This window comes from Nothobranchius furzeri, chromosome 1 (assembly GCF_043380555.1).
Source record: "Nothobranchius furzeri strain GRZ-AD chromosome 1, NfurGRZ-RIMD1, whole genome shotgun sequence".
Classification (NCBI taxonomy): domain Eukaryota; kingdom Metazoa; phylum Chordata; class Actinopteri; order Cyprinodontiformes; family Nothobranchiidae; genus Nothobranchius; species Nothobranchius furzeri.
Genome location: NC_091741.1, coordinates 95,070,753 through 95,090,814, shown reverse-complemented (window position 1 = coordinate 95,090,814; position 20,062 = coordinate 95,070,753). Strand labels below are relative to the sequence as shown.

Here is a 20,062-nt window from a genome sequence, read left to right as displayed (position 1 = left end):
TTCATTCATAGATAAGAGATTTTCACACGGAGAGATCCAGCATAGCCACCTTTTGCACCACCCACTCACACACACACACACACACACACACACACACACACACACACACACACACACACACACACACACACACACACACACACACACACACACACACACACACACACACACACACGTGAAAAAGTTCTAGATCCGACATAGATTGAATTGAATTGACTTACTTCACATAAAGCAGGATACCTTTGACGTAAGCTTGAGAGTACGAATGAACAGTGTGCTGGGTGGCTACTGTTTCCATCCATCATTGGTAAAACACCTGAGAGAGCTTGGCAGAGGGGAGGTGTCAGAGGAGGTGGAGCAGCCTCCTCTCACCGTTTAAATGAGCAGGAGGAGTGTCGGAGTGAGCACTCCGCTCGGATTTAACTGCAGCAAGCCCAAAGCATCACTCCAGCTGAGAAACTTACGTTCAGAACTGTGTCCAACAATCAGGAGGAAGCGTGAATCATGTGCGGTAAGTCTGTTTTAGGGGGTTTGGGGAAATCTGTGAAACAGAAGGAACAGAAAATAGCCAGAATGGATCAAAGTTTGTGCCCGTTGTGTAAGAAGGGGACTATTTATCATAAAAGATGCGCTCATCTTGCGCCTGGTCATATGTGGCGCAACAGTTGTCTGGATAAGTTGGATTTCTGGTTTGTGCGGATTCCTGGAGCGCATTACACGTGCCAGACTTTGATGGTGAACCTTATTCACCCAGATTTTATTAATAGCATGGTTAGATCCTTCTGTTGTCTGCTGCGCGCGGCTCTGTGAAGCCAAACATTAAATAACAACATTTTGAATCAGTCTTCTCCAACACACACTTCTACGATCTAAAGTTAATCTTTAACTCTACACTAAAGGGTCAGACACATTCAGGGATTTACCGCACCCTGTTCCAACACTTCGCGCAATGTGCGTCCGTCAATGGCCAGCTGTGTTAGCGGGAGGCGAGCTGGCCGGCCGGAAACCACGAGCGCGGGCGCGCGCGCGCACGCTATAAAGGCTGATATGTGCTTCTGTGACGGCGACCTACCTGTTGTCTTGTTGTCCTACTTAATCATATTTAGGCCAGCCTTCATGATGGAGGACACAGCTGACAGCAAGGATCTGTAAATCAAAACATTTTAAATCTCAACGTCAGCGTTTTTACCATTTAAATCCTGGTAACAATAAAATGGGGTGGGACACTTTTAAAGCTAGGGAGAAATTCATCCAACTTTTATTTTGGCAGTCGTTTCATTTTTACAGCAGGCTGAGTTTGCACGTTTTATAGATTTTTAGTTTGAAACTTCAAAATGCAACTTTTAATATTTATTTTGTTCACTTTAGACCAGAGGCGCCCAACCTGGGGGTCCTTGACCCCCAAGGGGGTCCCCACAATTTTGTCTGTATGCGATTGTGAGATTACCAAGATTATATTGTTAAAAGTTAAAAGTATTAAATCCTAATAACACACCTATTTGTATTATCAAACTCGTTATAAGAGTTATAACTCTGAATGCCTGCATAAAGTTTGTAATTAATTATCTTTAATGTGTGTATGGGTAAATGTTGGGGTTGGGGGTCACACACAAGCAAAGGGGTCCTCAAGAAAAAAGGCTGCTTTAGACACACTTTAGTCTAAAGCAAGAGACACAAAAGGGAAAATAAAATGTGTGTTTAAGTTTGAATCTTAATATTTAGATTTAACTTGTTTACTTTAAATTCCAGATAAGTATATTTATCTTCACATTTAAGTATATTGCCATTATTTCGATTTAACTGTGTATTTAGGTTTGATTCTCTTGTTTTAACGTTTTATTTGAAGCTAATATGGCTTTTAATTTTTAATGTATTACTTTACAATGACAGCTGCATAAAATAACAGCTCCAATGTCCTGCAATATAAAACTATTTTGAAAGAGCTGAGTTAATCAGCTTAAGCTGTTAGAAAGAGTTGGGCAGCTGCAGCAGCTCTGAGGGTCTGAGTCATGCTTCTGCTTCTGTCTTTATAAAAGGGATCTTTGCTTACCTGAACTACCAAGTTCCTCGCACCAGGAAGGAGATATTTGAGACGCTGGTAAAGGGACTGCAGAGGCTGGAGTACAGAGGGTACGATTCAGCAGGTAAGACACTCAGCTTCATACAGAGATGCCTCTCTCTCTCACACACACACACACACACACACACACACACACACACACACATGGGTGCATAATCCATGCAACACTTGTTAGTGTGCAAAGCATTAGGAAATCTTTCTTTGGAAATGAATGTTTTGAGCCAAACCCTCGAATGCTGTTCAAAACACATTCAGGTCTTTGAATTGTGGGTGGGTGTGTCACAACAAAGACTTAAAATGACAGGGAGTTAAAATCCCAGCAGAGATGCATAAGACTGTGAATCCAACCTGTAGGAGTGAATATGAAGGCATTCCAATTAAATAATCCAACCTCAGCGATGTTGGGCAGGATTAAACTGGTGTAACAGGTGACACCAGCACATGCGTCATACAGTCCCACCTGTATCTAAGCAGTTATTCTAAGAGAGACTCAAACTCTTTCTAGATAAATATCTACTCCTGCACAGATCATCTCATTCAGATTGTTTTATTACATGGCTGTTATTCTCAAAAAGACACACCCATTGTCTTTATACTTTGTTTGTGCATCCTATTTGAACAGGGTGGAACACACACATACACACACACACACATAGACAAATGTATGACTTTAGCGGATACACCATGGGAGCAGGGCTGGGATCTGAACTACATTTCCAGCCTCAGCCGTAATTACTAATAAACCTAACCACCATAACTACCTAAGCTTGATCTCATCTTTCTCCCATTAACGTAACTATTAATCAGATGAAAGACCCAAATAAGGCAGACATGTTGCTATGAGACTGTGAGCTGGTTCAGACTGCTGAGACATGAGTGAAGAGCACATTACTACTTCATCTGTCCCTGCTTCATCTGCAGGCATTGCTGTGGACAGCCCTCACAAGACAACCAGTGACATCAACAACAGCATCTGCTTAATTAAGAAGAAGGGCAAAGTCAAGGCTCTGGATGAGGAGATACATCGTGAGTTTGTGCACATTTAGCAGCTTTTGCTAAGATGTTTGTGTTTTTGCTGTACCTCAAATAGTGGTCACCATGGTTGTCCAGCTGTTGTTGCTTTAGAATTAGCTTGTTTTCTCTTTTAATTTTGTAAAAACAAAGTTAATGATTAATGTATGTCCAGAGAAAGAGTTGCTAGACCTGGACGAGGAGCTGCACACACACTTTGGCCTGGCACACACTCGCTGGGCCACACATGGAGAACCAAGTGCTCTCAACAGCCACCCTCATCGCTCTGACAAGAATAATGGTAAGTCATGTATTCATACTTTTAGGATGGTATGGGTTTTGTTAATTTATTTATTTACACATAATCTAGATGAATAAACCCCTTCAGTTGAACCATCTCACTTTCAGGAAAGTCCTTTTTGGAGTCATTTTACTGTTTTCCTCCAATACCAACTTTTGAGTCCAGGGTTAGTGTGAATGGTTGAGCTGTTAAACAGACGCATAAAGACTCATGCATCGTTTTATTCATTATAGTAGGCGTGACGATTAGCATTAGGCCTACTTACGTTATACAAACAGACAGAAGAGGTGGGCTGTAGCTCTTCAGTCATACATCAGGTTATCTTAAGAACTGGCACTGTTCAGCCTGAAATAAACTCTTTCCAAGGCCAGCCTGTTGGACTTGCTTCGCTACACATGCCCGAAGGTGTGGTACCTTTCATAGCTCTAATTATAATTTGTGAAATTCTTTCAACAGAAAACTAATTTAAATAGACCACAGCAGTGTTTAAGGTCGTCTTTTACCTTTTTTTTGTCAGAGTTTGTCGTCATCCACAATGGCATCATCACCAACTACAAGGAGCTGAAGAAGTACCTGGTAAGTTGTCCTGCCACCTTAAAATCATCCAGCAGAAGAAAGGAAAGCTTTTCCTTGGATTAAAATCATCTCACGAGTGAGTCAGAAAGAGGGCGTGATGCTGGTTATACGATGGACAGAACATTAATGTTGAAATGCAATCTGAAATCAAGAAGGTGCTCTGGAAGATCATTTTTGTATTAAAATTTGCACCGAATGACGTTAGTGTTACACGATTAAAAGAACACCAGGAAAACTCGTCTAGTTCCGGGAAGTTGTTTGGAACAGCCGGTTTTACCATTCCTTGTTTTTTAAGTGGTGTGTTCTCATTCCCTGCAGATCACCAAAGGATATGAGTTTGAGTCGGACACAGACACGGAAGTGATCCCAAAGCTGATCAAATACATTTATGACAATCGAGAGAACAACAGCATCACCTTCTCCACACTGGTAGAGCGAGTAATCAAACAACTGGTGAGCTGGTCACACCCTAGCTCACACTCTTCACACCAGCATAGGTTGTGACATCATTAGTACTCTGACGAGGTTTTCTTTGTTCTTGGCTTTTCTTTCATTTAGACATTTAAATGTAGACATTTGGTCTGATTATTATGAAAACAAACGTTGAGATTCATAGAAGAAATGTAATCCTGTCCAAAACGGTGCTCCACGTTCTCCCTAATAAAACATATACAACTATTTTCAAAAAACAGTCTCCATGGCAACTGCCCCAATATACTTAATAGTGACCTCATCCTCGCTGTCAGATTCATTTGGGTGAAGCTGTTCGAGGCTTGTTTTTCCACTGTGTGAGCCATGTTTGAAAGCTTCCCCTTTCTGTGGCGAAAGCATTTCTTTTGGGCTAGGAATGATGGAAACCAGATAGCCCAGTCTCACATCAGCGTCACCCTCCTCCTCCCTCCCGCTTTGTGTTGTCTTACCCCCCCACCCCCACCCACCCACTACAGAAATCACACTCTCAGCCAGCTCTGCTTCCAGTACGCACCACAAGCAGCCTCGTAGCCAGTGCTGTCGAAACACAGCTGATGTTATACAATAGACCTCCTGTTTCTTCTCCCCTCTCAGACCTTCCCTCTGATATCCCAAAACTTTTTTAACCCCCACACAGACAACAAGGAAAAACATAGCAGTGTGTTTCAACAATTTGTTGACAACGAATTCCTACTTAAATATATTTTTTTTGTCTTGAGTGTGGGTTTTAACACCACTTCCTGTCAAGCAGCCAGCTGACATTTATTTATTTAACCATTTTCCTCAGGCTAACACAAACATTCTGTTTCTCTGTGTGTGTGTTAGGAGGGAGCTTTTGCCCTGGTGTTCAAAAGCCGTCATTACCCTGGAGAGGCTGTGTCTACCAGGTTGGTAACACACACACACACACACACACACACACACACACACACACGCACGCACGCACGCACGCACGCACGCACACACACACACACACACACACACGTCACGGTTTGTCCAGCTGCTCAGTGGGCCAGACGCACTGCGATATGACTCATCCCTGTTATTACTACATGAAGCAATATCAAGGCTGATCGTAGAAGACTTGCAGATGTAAGTGTGTGTGTGTGTGTGTGTGTGTGTGTGTACTTGTCTTTATAGTTTTAAGAGTACAAATGTTGACTTAAACCTGTAACGTGTGGACAGTTTGCTGGTCCACACAGTGCTAAGCACCCTAGAACTTGGTTTTAGAGGTAAGGTGTGCATTAGCTTTTAGTTTAGGTTAGGGTCCGGAATAGAGCCCCATTGGTTATGGTTAGGGTATAAATTAGGAGTCGCCAACATGAATGGAAGTCAATGGAAGCCCACACACACAAATAAATGCACATGTGTGAGTACTATATACGTCTTAAGACCTGAAGTTGAATTCAGGTTTTTCCATTCCCCCCCCCCCCCCCCCCCCCCCCCCCCCCTACCGGGCCCCTCTCCTTGGTTGTGGCGTCTACGCCTCCTTTTCTGTGACTCATTAGCAGGAAAAAAAAGAGACTCCTTCTGGTTTAGCTCTGGGAATACACCCAGGCTGCGTAAAACTCCAGGTTAACTGCATCTTTTCATGTTTATGTGACTGTCCGGGGTTCCGTGAGCTGTCTCAGACCAGGGTAAAAAGAAGTTTCCAGAGGACAGCTCAGGTGGCACTCTTGTTATCGACGACACTCCTCTGCCAAAGTCAGTATCCTTTATGAACTTGGTCACTAGTTTCTGAGGAAAGAAACCTATCAGAGACCCAGGTGCTAGTTGAAAACATTTAGCTGCTTTAACTAAACACTACTTTAGGTGGAAAAGTCAACTTATCTGCCTGGAATGGAACAAGACAGAAAATATTTATTTCAGGTAGACGCCCTGCTTTTGTTACCTCAGTCTCCCAACAGGATTCCCATATCTTAGTTTCCCCCTCCTTTCTTCCAGACCGTCCTCATTCTGTCATTCAGACACTTTCTATGAGGACACAGGCCCTCTTTTTGACTTTGATCACTATGTGCACATCTGTAGTCTATGCAACATTGAAATCATGTCTGAGTGGATAATCGTTGACCTCAAGGCCATTAGTCTGTCCTCCCATTTCTCAGCATAAATATTGTGGATAGGGACCACATGTTTGTCTTTGCGAGACTCCTGCATTGAGCTCCACACCCTGACTAAACAAAGTCCTTGCATCAGTGTGGCTCTGGGGAAAAACATTAGTGAAAATTTGAGGAGATGTTCTTGTTTTTCTTGAATAGTCATCACAATTTATTTTCTGTCATTAAAGAGTTCCATGACCTGCATTTTACCTTCAGTGTAGCAATAAAGATGATGGAAGTGCATCCACAACGTCCCTGAAGAAGAGCTAAAACTGTAGTAGTTTAAAGTTGGCCTGACTCAGCTGGATTAGATGTCAGGTTGTTTAGCATCACCTGTGATTGGATTAGACGTTGTGTTTAGGACCCAATCATTCTTCCACTAACGCACACTTCTCTCCCTCTCCATCTGACTCCGGCTCTTCCGCTCCGCCTGATCTGTTCTTGTCTCGGCAGGAGAGGAAGTCCACTGCTCATCGGTGTGCGAAGCGAACACGAGCTACACACCGAGCACATCCCCGTCCAGTACAACAACGGTGAGCTCAGTTCCTTTCTATCCCTGCAGCCTCAAACTACTCCCAACGTCACACACTAGAAATGCTTCCTGGAAACTCAGATTTCTTCATATTGTTCTGGATTAAACAATAAAAAGTTTCCTCTGACTTCCATAGAAGTAGCCAAATGGAACAAAACCACATAGATAGCCAAAACCATTTTCTTGGCTAGGAGCAAAGGGAGTTGCTTCAGTCTGTTTTTATTTTATTATTTTTTATTGCACAATAATTCTTCAAAGTGAATATCTTAGAAATCAGTTTTCACTGGTGCCACCACAGCAGCCGTGTGCTTTTAAAAGATGGTGGACCAATAGAACCACACTTTGAGAAAATATTTGCCTGAATAAAAATCCAATATATTTGTGGCTAGTAGCTTGTTTTCCTAATAGTTTCTTTGCATTAGGTGTGTGTATTTTGCTGTCGTATCAGCAGAGGTGAGGAGGCAGCAAATTTCAAAACATTCAGGTGGAAAATTGTCATGGGCTGTTGCTTTCAGTGGTCAAAAAGTATTCTATTTAAATTTCTTTGAATTGAATTTAATATTTATGATTTGTAATTGAAAGTCAAGATATCTTCAGTGCAAAAACTAAATGTGTGGCCGTGAAATTAGGTTGTAAGTGAAGCATGTTTAACAGGATGTACAGGTTTACAAGCAGCACCAGTCAAATGTTTGGACACACCCACTTGTGTAAAGTGAATATCCTGTTCTCATAGAAATGAGTGAATATTTAGCTGAATTAATTAAATGTCTACCAGACTTCTGAGATCCACCAAAGTTTTCCTAGAAGGGTTTGAAGTTAACCATTTGCTAGAAATATTGAAAATGAAAGTGTTTCAGCATGGCACTAACGGCCTATTTACTAAAATGTCCAAATAGGACTCAGAAGCAAACATCTTTAGCCCCTAGATCATGCATAATCCCTCTGAACTCAGTGACCTCCTCAAAAGGTTGTTTGAAAGGAAAAATCAGCAAAGCATCCAAGTCAAATACCAGTAAAAGATTTATGCTAAAGCTAATGTCAAAGCTTTTGGTAAGTTGCACTAAATGATTATCATGATTAATTTATCTTGGAAAGCTGCAAAAACATAAACTTTCATTTACTTAAGTCAATAATATAGTTTCCGATGAGCAGACATGCTAGGAAATACACATGCAGGAAGAGAAGAGAGCAGAAACCGGATTTTTCCTGTTTACCTAAAAGTTATGCTAGCATTAGCATTGCAGCATATTGTGTTAAAAACAGATGTAGAAAGACCAAAACGCAGACTCAGAGATGGAAAAGTTCAGTGAAAGACCGTGGTTCTTAATAAATCAAACAGTAATAAAGTTACAGTGAACTCAGGCAGGGAGAAGGCAGCAGGAACAAACAGGAAGAACCAGGAAACTAGCTGCAACATTAATCTGCAATTGGTATCTTTATTTGCTTTTATGACTACAGGAACTTACTTTGTTCAACCTTAGTACTGGATTTAGCCAGAATCCCCCAGGAAATGTTCTGTTTACCTCCAAGTACAAATAATAAAATGAATAGCAGTGTCTTTAGGGAGAATAAGGGGGGTTAGGTAACTGAACTGTTGTTGGTTTGATCGCAGCTCAAAGTCACTCTGTTTTTGTGTCCTTGGTCAAAACACCTAACACACCTTGCTGGCTCTTCTCACCGTCATTTTGGATAAAAGCTTCTACTAATGTATAAACGGAATGAAAAAAATAAAACACAGGAAATCCAGTTTCACGTCTTGTTTGTTTGTACGGTGCTGTAAAAGGCAAATGTGATACTTGAGTATACATTCAGGGATTTGTTGTCATGCTAGCATATCAGTTTGGGAAGATTACTGAAAAAACCTTGACATTTCATGAATCTCTTGTCTTCAAGTAGAACAAAAACAAGACAGATGTTTGAGTGACTAAGTGTGAGTTCAGCCCACTGACCCTTGACCTTTTCATCTCAGCAGGTCACTTCAAGGAGGAAGTGCAAGAAAAGAACAGCCACAACAAGTCCGACAGCTCCAATGCCATCAACTCCGTTGGGGATGGCAAGGCCGTGGAATACTACTTTGCATCTGATGCAAGGTGAGGAAGCCGTTTGTGGTGAATGATGCCTTATGGGATTTTTTCATTCGTCTCTCTGCTGTCCATCCTGTCGGTATTTCTACCAATTGTGACTCAGTGTTTCTGCCCGCACAGCGCCATTATCGAGCACACCAACAAGGTGCTGTACATGGAGGACGATGACATCGCTGTAGTGAAAGGAGGGAACCTCTCGATCCACAGGATGAACCGGCAGGCCGGTGAGGATCCAGTGAGGGCAGTTCAGACCCTCCAGATGGAGCTGCAGCAGATCATGAAAGGTCAGCTCATAGCAAAACAACCTTTATGCAGAATTTGATAATACTTTATTGCTTTTGTTTCCATATAATATAGTCCAGCAGAGATAAAAACACAGCAGATAAGAAGTCATAAAGAATTGCCTGTTTTATTGCACAGATAAATCATATAGAATGATGTTTGTTCGCCCTCTGCTGGCTAGAAGAGTGAAATCAGTTTGCTGTTGGTCGTTTTTTTTATTTGTTCTGTTTTTTTTTATACAGGAAACTTTGAAGCCTTTATGCAGAAGGAGATCTTTGAGCAGCCAGAGTCGGTTGTCAACACCATGAGAGGGAGGATTTGTTTTGACACCAACGCAGGTGATCCCTCATCTAAGTCACAACTTCTGCTTTCAAGGCTAAATAGATCATAATTTTGAGCGTTTGTACTTTTGTATAAAATGTAGTAGCAAATGTGATTATCCAAGTTTGCTGTTTGACTAAACATTGCTGTCTGCTCTTGTGATTTCTAAGTGGTTCTTGGTGGACTGAAGGACCACCTGAAGGAAATCAAGCGCTGCAGACGGTTAATCATGATTGGTTGTGGCACAAGCTTCCACGCTGCAGTCGCTGTAAGTCCAGCTAATCGTTTTTTCTGATTATGACTATTAATAAGAAGCATTAATCATTAACCAGTGAAGTTTAAAGGTGTGAAACACTGAAATTTTTTTTACATGATTATTTTTTATTATAATCAGTCACTCTGAGTTTTCCATACAGTCTGAACATGAAAATAGTCTCCTACACCTACCTCCTGCATTAGCTTCTGATAGAAAATAGACAGTGAAACTGTAGGATTGGAAAAGCCTGACAGATCTACGTCACACTGTAATATAACATTCATGGACTCACTCATATTGACTCATGACGCGGAAGGCTGTTGCTGGTTTAGCATCCAGGAAAGAGCAGAGAACGCCTCGGCTTGTAGAAGCTAACCATTAGCATTAGCAACTTCACCACAGGGCAGAACTCATCCATGTTTGTGTTATTTATGGAGACAATTCAATGCATTTTATTTACAGTATATAGCGCCAAATCATGGCAATAGCCGTCTCAAGGCATTTCACCAAGTAAACATTCCAGTTGAGTCCAAATCATTATGCCAGTTAGTTTCCTATATAAGGAACCCAGCAGGTTGCCTTGAGTCAACCCCAGAGGTCATCATCCCCCCTGCAGTAAGAATGTGTAACTCCTCAGTTCATCTGGTACTGGCATTATCCTGTTACACAATATCATCAATGCAATATTCATTATGTGTTCAATATTTTATGAATATGATTCTATTCTATTCTATTCTATTCATCAATGTTACAGAGCAAACTGAATCAGTGGTAGAGTCACGTTTCTCTTATCCAATCCAATATTTTTGTCCAAATATCAGGAAATAAAACTCCAAATCCTGTCATCTGAAGCTAATTTCTCCTCCAGGGATTCATTTCTATTATAGACAGCTGCAAATATACTGAATAAACGAGTGAACCACACCTTTAAGTTGGAATGCATCACTTGAATGTTTTAACCCTCTCGGGCTCAAAATAAGTTTTGATAAAAGGACGAACAACAAAGTCCTTCAGGGGTATTTCTAAGTAAAAAAAAATCGCCATGAAATACGTATGTGGAGTAACCAGGTAGGTAGGGTTTAACGTTCCAAATCTGCAACGCCTGCCTCCAGAGGGTTAAGGCAGTATTCATGTAACAGCTGCATTTGTTCTTCTCTTCAGACCAGACAGATCCTCGAGGAGCTGACAGAACTTCCTGTCATGGTGGAGCTGGCGAGTGACTTCTTAGATCGCTATACCCCTGTCTTTAGAGATGATGTCTGCTTCTTCATCAGCCAGTCAGGTAACAATGATACCTGTTTGAAGATCTGTTGTTATGATTCTTTTCTTCCATCTGAAACAATTGACACAGAAAACAACTCAGGACCCAGATGTGCTTACATTGATGCAAACATCAACAACTGATTCACTGTTGGAGTGGAGGGCGCCATCAACTGGCACACAGCTGCCAGCCACTTAACATTCTCCCTGTCCCGATATCAACTTTTACTTTCTTTATCATTGAATGTGCTACTTACTAGTTCACCTGTTGAATTAATTATAGATTCACTTAAAGACAACAAAGTTTATCTCTTACTAAATGGAATATCTTCTAAGAAATCACAATGTAGCCATAGAAAAATTACTCAGTGTGTGTGTGTGTGTGTGTGTGTGTGTGTGTGTGTGTCTGCTCTGTCTTCTTGATCCCCAGTGGGTCATATTTATGCTTGTAAACGGGTTATTCTGATCAACTCAGAAACCTGAATACCGACCTTAACCCGATCATAACCCGGATATTGGCTGCATGTAAACGTAGTCTATGAGGACTGCTGTAAAGACTCCTGACACTAGTCAGTGACTCGATGCAACCTGCTGGGTTCCTTATATAGGAAACTTTTCACAGATGGGCATAATGAACTGACCTGTATTGGAATGTTTACTTTGTTAAGTGTCTTGAGACGACTCTTGTCGTGATTCGGTGCTATGTGAATAAATTGAATTGAACTAAAATGGATTTAAGATGGACATCAAAGTAATCTTATCCAATTTGACCATGTGTAACAGCTAAAGAAAGGCAGCAACAATCCCTCCTTTTTTACATGATTTGTGTTGTAAATTCAGGCTTTTTAAATAAACTCAACTAAATTAAACAATTTAAACATAGACCCTCTAACTGCATATTTTTTAAGTTAATCATACATAATTAACTTAAGGTTTCGCTCTCCTCACTGCTGTAGGAGAAACAGCAGACACTCTGATGGCTCTGCGCTACTGCAAAGATCGCGGTGCTCTCACAGTTGGCATAACAAACACCGTGGGGAGCTCCATTTGCAGAGAAACCGACTGTGGAGTTCACATCAATGCAGGACCAGAGATAGGAGTGGCTAGCACCAAGGTACCTATCGTTTAAAAAGAATTCTGATACTATGACTGAAGTACAGCTATGCCTCAGTGTGTACAAGCATAGAACTGTGTGTAACGTGACACTCTGTCCACCACTTGAGGGTCATACCAGTGTGTGTGTTGTGTCTGTGCTCCAGGCCTACACCAGTCAGTTTGTGGCTCTCATCATGTTTGGTCTGATGATGAGTGAGGACAGACTCTCCCTGCAGAAAAGAAGACAGGAGATCATCCAAGGCCTCAAAATGTTACCTGGTCAGTGCACTAGCAAAATCCTTCATAGTCACAAACATCAGTGTAAAACCAACAGTGTTGTGTTTTCACGCTGAAGTCTTTACCTTCCTTTGTTCTGTCTCCAACCTCACAGAGCTGATCAAAAAGGTGCTGTCGCTGGATGAGAAGATCAAAACCATCGCCAATGAACTGTATGAGCAAAAGTCCCTTTTGGTCATGGGTCGAGGTTACAACTACGCCACTTGCCTTGAAGGGGCACTGGTGAGTTAAAACATTCCTGTTCGCGGTGAAATTGGTTTAAATTAAAACACATGTGTCTTATCTTTTTATTCTGTTGGATTCTTATTTCTCTAACAGAGAAAATGTATTTATTCCAATGTAGAAAATTAAGGAGATCACATACATGCACTCAGAGGGTATCCTGGCTGGAGAGCTGAAGCATGGTCCTTTGGCGCTCATAGACAAACACATGCCTGTCATCATGATCATGATGCGTGATGCTTGCTACACTAAGTGTCAGAACGCCCTGCAGCAAGTCACTGCCAGATCGGTAGGTTCTGGGAAACATTTTAACTGAAACATGGCTGCAGCCACAGTAATGGATTCTTCACCTAAAGGTTTAGAGAATTCTTACACCAGGTTTCTCCCTCCAACAGGGCCGACCCATCATCCTCTGCTGCCAGGAAGATTCAGAGGCGATAAAAGACGCCTACCAGACCATCGAGCTGCCACAGGCTGTGGACTGCCTGCAGGGCATCCTCAGTGTCATCCCTCTGCAGCTGATGTCTTTCCACTTGGCCGTTCTGAGAGGATACGATGTATGTTTGTGTTTTAAACACTTATATTATAATATTTGTTTGCACACATGTTGAAATTCGACTTTAATAACACACTGAATCTAAAATTCAGACACACTTTTCTGTCTGGTAGTAAAATGCTGCAGATTGTGGATTATATTTTGTTTTAATTAGTCTGCTAAAGTGAATTATTATTTTAACATGTTTTCATCCTTCACTTTTTTCAGGTGGACTGTCCCAGAAACTTGGCTAAGTCTGTGACTGTGGAATAATTATCATTTGTAAACTCCAGAGAATTGGCTTTAGAAGATTCACAGAAAAATTGTGCAATCAAGAGTTGTGTGTGTGTGTGTGTGTGTGTGTGTGTGTGTGTGTGTGTGTTCGTGTGTGTGTGTGTGTGTGTGTGTGTGTGTGTGTGTGTGTGTGTGTGTGTGTGTGTGTGAGAGAGAGAGAGAGAGAGAGAGAGAGAGAGAGAGAGAGAGAGAGAGAGAGAGAGAGAGAGAGAGAGAGAGTGTGTGTGTATTGTGTGAATGGTGATGTGAGAGAGGTCTTGAAAAACTGAGACATTTAGATTATTGAACTTGAAGTACAGAAAGAAATGTGACATCGGACCAAAACCTTATGAGGGATTCTGCAAAAACTACAATCATACAGCCAAAGTGACCTGCTGTGCCTTGAATATGTCACGACACGAGCCAAACTTGCCATGAGGCTTAGAAGAAGAAAACTTGTTTATTGAAGTGTTTACAAATGTGCAATACTGACACTAAACATGGATTATGAATGTATATAATCACAGGGCCATTTTCTGTTTTTGTTTTTTGAATTTATTACCTACAGTGGGGTCTTTATTATTTTATTTTAATTTAAATGTCATTGTCAAGAACCAGTTTATACAGGGTTTACTTCATTTGTTTCTGTTTTTCTGCTTTTGTTGTCAGGTGAAACCATATGAAATAAAGAGCAGTAAAATTAATGTTAATTTTTCTTAAATGGCAGCACTTTGTATGGGTTTTATGATGATAATAATAATAATACTTTGTTTTTTAATACTTTTACAGGAAATAAAGACATTGAATGGTATATTCATGATTGCACTGTATATTGTTAATTTTGTATGATAAATAAATAAACGTAAATCAGTAAATTAATATATTACTTTTAAAGTGAGCAGTTGTCCTTTTTCCCTTTATTCTGTTTGTAAAATCTATTTTGTAAAAATTAATTTCTAGGATGAAGAAAATATTTGACATTTTGAGAAAATTATTTAAAAATTAATAATTAATATCGCGTAGACGCACACTGCGTAATGACGTCACTCGGAGCTCGAGCTCTGCTTGTTGGTGGTGCTCCGTCCGTTCCTCTGTGCTGCAGTTGGAGTTAGCTTAGACAACGGCGGACGGTCTCTTTAGTCGTGACACCCGGGTTGGTGGTTTTTCCGTAACTTTTCAGACTCACGGTTGTCCCTGAAGGACCGTGAGAGACTTTAATCTGTGTTTTGGATGTATGGGAGCTTCCTGGGAGCAGCGACGGGAGAAGGTAGGTCTCGCGGCTGTGGCTGCCGCCTCCTGTAGTCTGTCGGACCGCCAGGGCTCCTAGCTCAGCCCCGACGGGCCGACAGCTGCATTGCCCCCGATAGAGCGAGAAACGCGAACAGTTTAGGCCCCGCTAAGTTCGAGTCATATTTAAGGTGAAGTATGGTTTAATTCAATTAAACTTTGATAGAGTAAATGGGAGATTTATGTTTGTCCTAGATACCAGCGGACAGCGCTGCGGTCTCCATAGGAATGACTCCCTTGTGTTGCAGCACGCGTGCTTCATGTTTTAAATTAAAACCAAGATATGTTTCACATCTGCCCTAACACCTGGATGTACACATCTTAACCCTTTGATGCATGAATTATGAAATCTTGAACCATTATTTTTTTAACAATTTTTTTCATTCATCTTCAGGTGTGAATGAAACAAATTTCAACAAATATTTTTTTGTAAAATTTTATAATTTACAAATAATTTATTACATGTCCACCTCAGTGGACAGCGTGCATTCTGAACATGAAATATGTTGGCTTGGCTTACTGAAGTCCAAATGGAGGGGCTCAAATGCAATAAAGTCTTCAACAGCTGTGCTTAATAGCAAAAACAAATGCATAACAATTTTGAGTACCTGTCCACTGTAGTGACCATTATGCATCAAAGGGTTAATCATTGATGCACATGTAACACATTACGTACAGTGGACCTGATGACCACAATTATCACACAAGCACATATGTTGTCAAAACTTCCTATTTTCACCCATATCTAGTTCGTTTGTTATTTCAGAGACTTGTTCTGATATATTATCACATACTAACCTTGTTAAAGCATTCCATAATGACTTGATCTGTGCAACAGTGAATGAATAATAGAGGAATAGTGAAATGAAAACATCTAACTCATCTATAAGAGAGGTCGATCACGGATCTTTAGCAGACATCCGAAGCTGCAGCATCATCCTAGATGTAGCTGTTTTGTAACCCTGCTACATGACAATGAGACTTTAAATCTTTAGGACTTGTTAATGTCATCACCAGCTCAATGACTACCGTCTGACTCCCTGCTGAGAGTCACTTCAGACCCCAAAGCTGGACTGGGCAGAACTGGACTTAAGGCCATGATGAGTTAGGGGTTGAGGATGGTTATGTGAAGGTCGCTTATGAGCCCTTTCACCAATAACAGTAATGTTTTCAGTTAAGAATGGGTTTAAAATCTGGTTAAAAACATAATATAACCCATCATTCCTATTTATCTATGACAAATTATCATAAATGCTGTTAACGAAGTGAAATGTAGCTCCATTTACTATCTTTAGTTTTCACATTGATGCTCCGCTCTTTTTTGCATCAAATTAAGTAGTTTTCTCTATGCAGATCTTTTCATATATTTAGTATTTGTTTGATATTTGAATAGCTCTCTTTAGCACAACAGTATGCCTGTTGTGTCTGGGATTGAAAATATTTTTATGATTCACTTTTAATCCAAGGACATCTTCCAGACTAACACAGACTAACACAGCACATCTAGTATTTTTATTACAAATGATTTTAAATGCACACTATACAATTTTTTTTCTATTTTCAAATCATTTTCTTGAGCCAGTAGGAGCTAAAGTGACCCTTTACAGAGTGAATGAAAATCCTCTCCACCTCTTGTGAGCAGGATGCCATATGTGAAACATCAACCTCTCTGGACCACTGCCCCGAAGTTTCACAAAGTCACACTTTACAGCAGTCCATGTTTACACCTCAGAACAGGCAAGGTTTAGAAGAAGAAACAATCCTTTATATAGCGGCTCGCAAGATAAAAATCACGAGGCACTTCACAAGAACAAAAACTAAAAACTAAAAATATATATAAAATCGGAAAAAGTTAAAATTGTAATTAAAAATGTGAGGAAAGTGAAAGAGATTATGAATAAGAAAAGGTAATCATTTGATCCAGAGGTAGGCATAATTGGTAGATAGAGCTGAATGAGGAGAAGGTAGTGATGAAGAGTCAACCGAAGGTCACACCAAAGCCAGCTTGAACAGGTGAGTCTTCAGCTGCTTTTTAAAGGAGTCCACTGATCTCAGGCTCAGGGGGAGAGAGTTCCAGAGTCTGGGGGCCACAGCAGCAAATGATCTGTCACCTTTGGTCTTTAGCCTGGTGCGCTGCACAACCAGTAGGCATTGGTCACTGGACCTCAAGGACCTGCTGGGAGTGTAGGGACAGAGAAGATCACCAATGGATGATGTTGCTTGTCCATGTAAGGCCCTATAGACCAGAACCAGGATCTTGAAATGAAACCTGATGTTAACTGGCAGCCAGTGAAGCTGGAGGACAAACAGGATGATGTTGGTGTATTTTCATGATTTGGTCAGAAGCCGAGCACAGACATTACCTTTTAGTTAGTCATTTATTGTAAAGTGCTTATCATGGCAGAGCCTCAGAGGAGACAAGGAAAACATTTATCTGATGAAGTTAAAAACTAAAAAGGATAAACCAACAGAACAGAAGTCAAACGAGTCAACGTTGGGAGTTTTATGACATGATTCCTGCATGTTTTAGATCACAAACACACCTGATTTGTTTGAGTTCGTGATGAACCACTGTTGTAGAAATGAATGAAGGCTGATGAGACTTTTCAGCAGTTAGGATAAGGTTTTAAAAACACAAATGGACAGTGAGGAGGACGGTTTCAGTTTCATTTTTATGACATTGAATTAAAACAGACACTATGGGGGTGCTAAAAGCGCAGTTTCCTTTTAAAGTGACAGTGTGTAGTTTTTATCATTAATCTCTGGAAATAGCCATCAAAATGTTGTTGAAAATGAATCAAATGATGTCCAGTTGTTGAAAAATATTGGTGGCTTTGTAACTAATAACCATAAAAATCTGGTCTAAAATACATGGGAGCGGGTCTAAGTCTCTAGGTGACACCATATTAGATGCCGTGTTTCCTTCTACGGGAGCCCTTGAGGGTGAAACACATTTACTGATTTGTAACAAATGGTTACAAAACTGCATTCATAAATGTTGTTTTGAGGGTTGAGAATTTTAAACCAGTTCTTGTTTAGAACCGGTTCCCATTGTTTCAGTTCCTAGGAATCGTTCGGCACTTTTGTAAACAATTCCCCTTATCAATTCCCGACGGTGCGAATGACGTCACCACACTCGTTGCATAGCTTACGGAAGCAGGAATAATGGTGTCTAATAGGGTTGTCACGGTAACCGGTATAGCGGTAAACCCCGGTAAAAAAGTTGACAATAAAAATAACCGTCCAGTTTTTAAAAAACTATATTATCTCGGTGGGTTTACCGTGGCTGCGGTTTCAGCGCGGTGACCCTTACCAGCCACCGTCGCTTCAGCTGAAGTTCCCGCGGCGCGCACACGCACTTTTTAGTTTGCAACGGCACCAAAACTTTGAAGCTGAAATAATGGCCGAAGGAGGAGACGGCAGCGCCCAGGACATCCATCAGCCCTCAAAGAAGACTAAATCGGAAGTATGGGCATATTTTGGATTTCTGAAAATGCTGAGGGACAGTTAATAGAAGACTGCTATCCCGTTTGCAGAACGTGCAGGAAACAAGTGTCTGCAGAAGGCAGCAACACTTCGAATCTAATGGCACATCGATCTCTGAGTGACCATCACCCACGTCTCTACAGCCGGTGCAAGGTAAGTTAACATTAGCATTTTAGCTTAAATGCATGACGTGAGGACTTTTGGTTGAGGGAGAATGCAACGAGACACTATATACTGCAGCCGCAGTGTCCTCTGCCAGCTTTTAAACCGTGTCACGGACACCCTGTTGCTGGATGAAGCATCTTATTTGTTGATGATGAAGAGAAATATACGATTAGTTCCTTGTCATTGATTTGTTTACTTATTCAATGCCATTTATACTTGAACATTTGGATTTGATTACATAGTGTAGTAGTTATTTTAGTAATTTGTTTAAAGTGGCTATTTATTTTAAATACATATTTTTTAAGGTTGACTTGTACAGTGCTCAAGTCAAGCGTGGACTGGAGTTTTAGATTTTCATTTTGATAATGAAGAAAACAAGTATATGAGAAAACAAGTGGTGTTTCTTTGATTTGTTTACATATTGTTTATGTTTTGAATGTTTGGATTTGTATCATTTAAACCTGCACTGACTACTGTAACATGTTCCAGAAAAAGAAGCTATTTGTTCCTTTACTTGTGAAAAGTTGCACTTTTGCTAAGGCTTTGTGTTATTTTAGGTTTAATAAACACTGTTAAACCTTTTCAGAACTATTTCAGTTTGTGTAGAACAGGACTATCAATGCTTTCTGAACATATGCAACACCGTTTAAAAAATACCGCGATAATACCGAAAACCGTGATAATTTTGGTCACAATAACCGTGAGGTTAAATTTTCATACCGTGACAACCCTAGTGTCTAAGTGGCACAAATGCTCAGAAGGTTGGTTATATTTTACAAGAAAGCATTACAACAGGGTAACTTTCAATAATTGCATAGTAAATATTTCAGCGAGGAAAGGAAAAGGCATTTGGGCACAAAATACATGATAACTTTAAGTTAATGACATGTTTTGACCCGCTACGACTAGTGAATATAAACGCAGCAGCAGCGGTGACGTTCGCACATCCTCTCCTGTTAATACTGCAAGTAACTAATCAACTAACACTACCTATCGTGTTAGTGTCATTTACCTTATATTTACACCTCCACTTGCAGACTCCAGCGGCAAAAGTCTGATCTGTGGTGACTTTTTTTCCGACTCTGCAAAAGCTACAGCAACACTGCACCAAACAAGAAGATGACTCTGCCTTCACAGGGAGCATAAATGAGAATATTTGGAAAGATCTTTCCAACCAATACAGGTACAACTGATTATCATAAATAAACCAACAGTTATAATGCAGGAGGCCATGTGCTATTAGTTTTTAACCACCTATTGAACTACTCTGGAATTGATAAGGGAATTGGATCGATAGACTGAATCGACAATGCCATTGATATTGATAAAAACGTATCAATTCCCGCCCCTAGTCATTTTACTCATTTACCTCTTCACTCATTGCCTGTGATGAAAAGGAGTCTGATGTGCTTGTAATTTTGCTGAAGTT

General features: G+C 40.6%; 2 protein-coding genes across 5 annotated transcripts in view; both read left to right on the top strand.

Annotated features, from left to right (window-relative positions):
• Positions 1-388: 388 nt before the first annotated feature.
• gfpt2 (glutamine-fructose-6-phosphate transaminase 2) lies at positions 389-13,840 on the top strand. 2 transcript variants are annotated; one of them, XM_015944729.3, is made up of 19 exons: positions 389-511; positions 2,037-2,144; positions 3,002-3,106; positions 3,267-3,392; positions 3,910-3,968; positions 4,287-4,421; positions 5,265-5,326; positions 6,992-7,071; positions 9,043-9,160; positions 9,275-9,438; positions 9,679-9,774; positions 9,928-10,025; positions 11,175-11,295; positions 12,230-12,387; positions 12,533-12,647; positions 12,760-12,887; positions 13,009-13,176; positions 13,283-13,444; positions 13,651-13,840. In XM_015944729.3, the coding sequence occupies exons 1-19, from the start codon at positions 505-507 to the stop codon at positions 13,693-13,695; spliced, it is 2,055 nt and encodes a 684-aa protein (XP_015800215.1). In that variant the 5' UTR covers positions 389-504; the 3' UTR covers positions 13,696-13,840. The 2 variants fall into 2 exon arrangements, with proteins under 2 accessions (XP_015800215.1, XP_015800206.1); XM_015944720.3 differs by having other exon boundaries at positions 9,040-9,160.
• Positions 13,841-14,750: 910 nt separating this feature from the next.
• mapk9 (mitogen-activated protein kinase 9) overlaps positions 14,751-20,062 on the top strand; it is a 60,048-nt gene continuing 54,736 nt past the window's right edge. For all 3 annotated transcript variants that reach the window (XM_054739020.2, XM_015944740.3, XM_054739019.2), the window contains exon 1: positions 14,751-14,962. The gene's annotated coding sequence lies outside the window, so the exon portion shown is untranslated. The remainder of the gene's footprint in view (positions 14,963-20,062) is intronic.

What these genes read in the sequence shown, in the direction of transcription:
- gfpt2 (XM_015944720.3), top strand. An exon ending in CCCCGTCCAGTACAACAACG is followed by an intron (nt 7,072 to 9,039) that starts GTGAGCTCAGTT and finishes TTTTCATCTCAG; the next exon opens with CAGGTCACTTCAAGGAGGAA. An exon ending in GCTTCCACGCTGCAGTCGCT is followed by an intron (nt 10,026 to 11,174) that starts GTAAGTCCAGCT and finishes TCTTCTCTTCAG; the next exon opens with ACCAGACAGATCCTCGAGGA.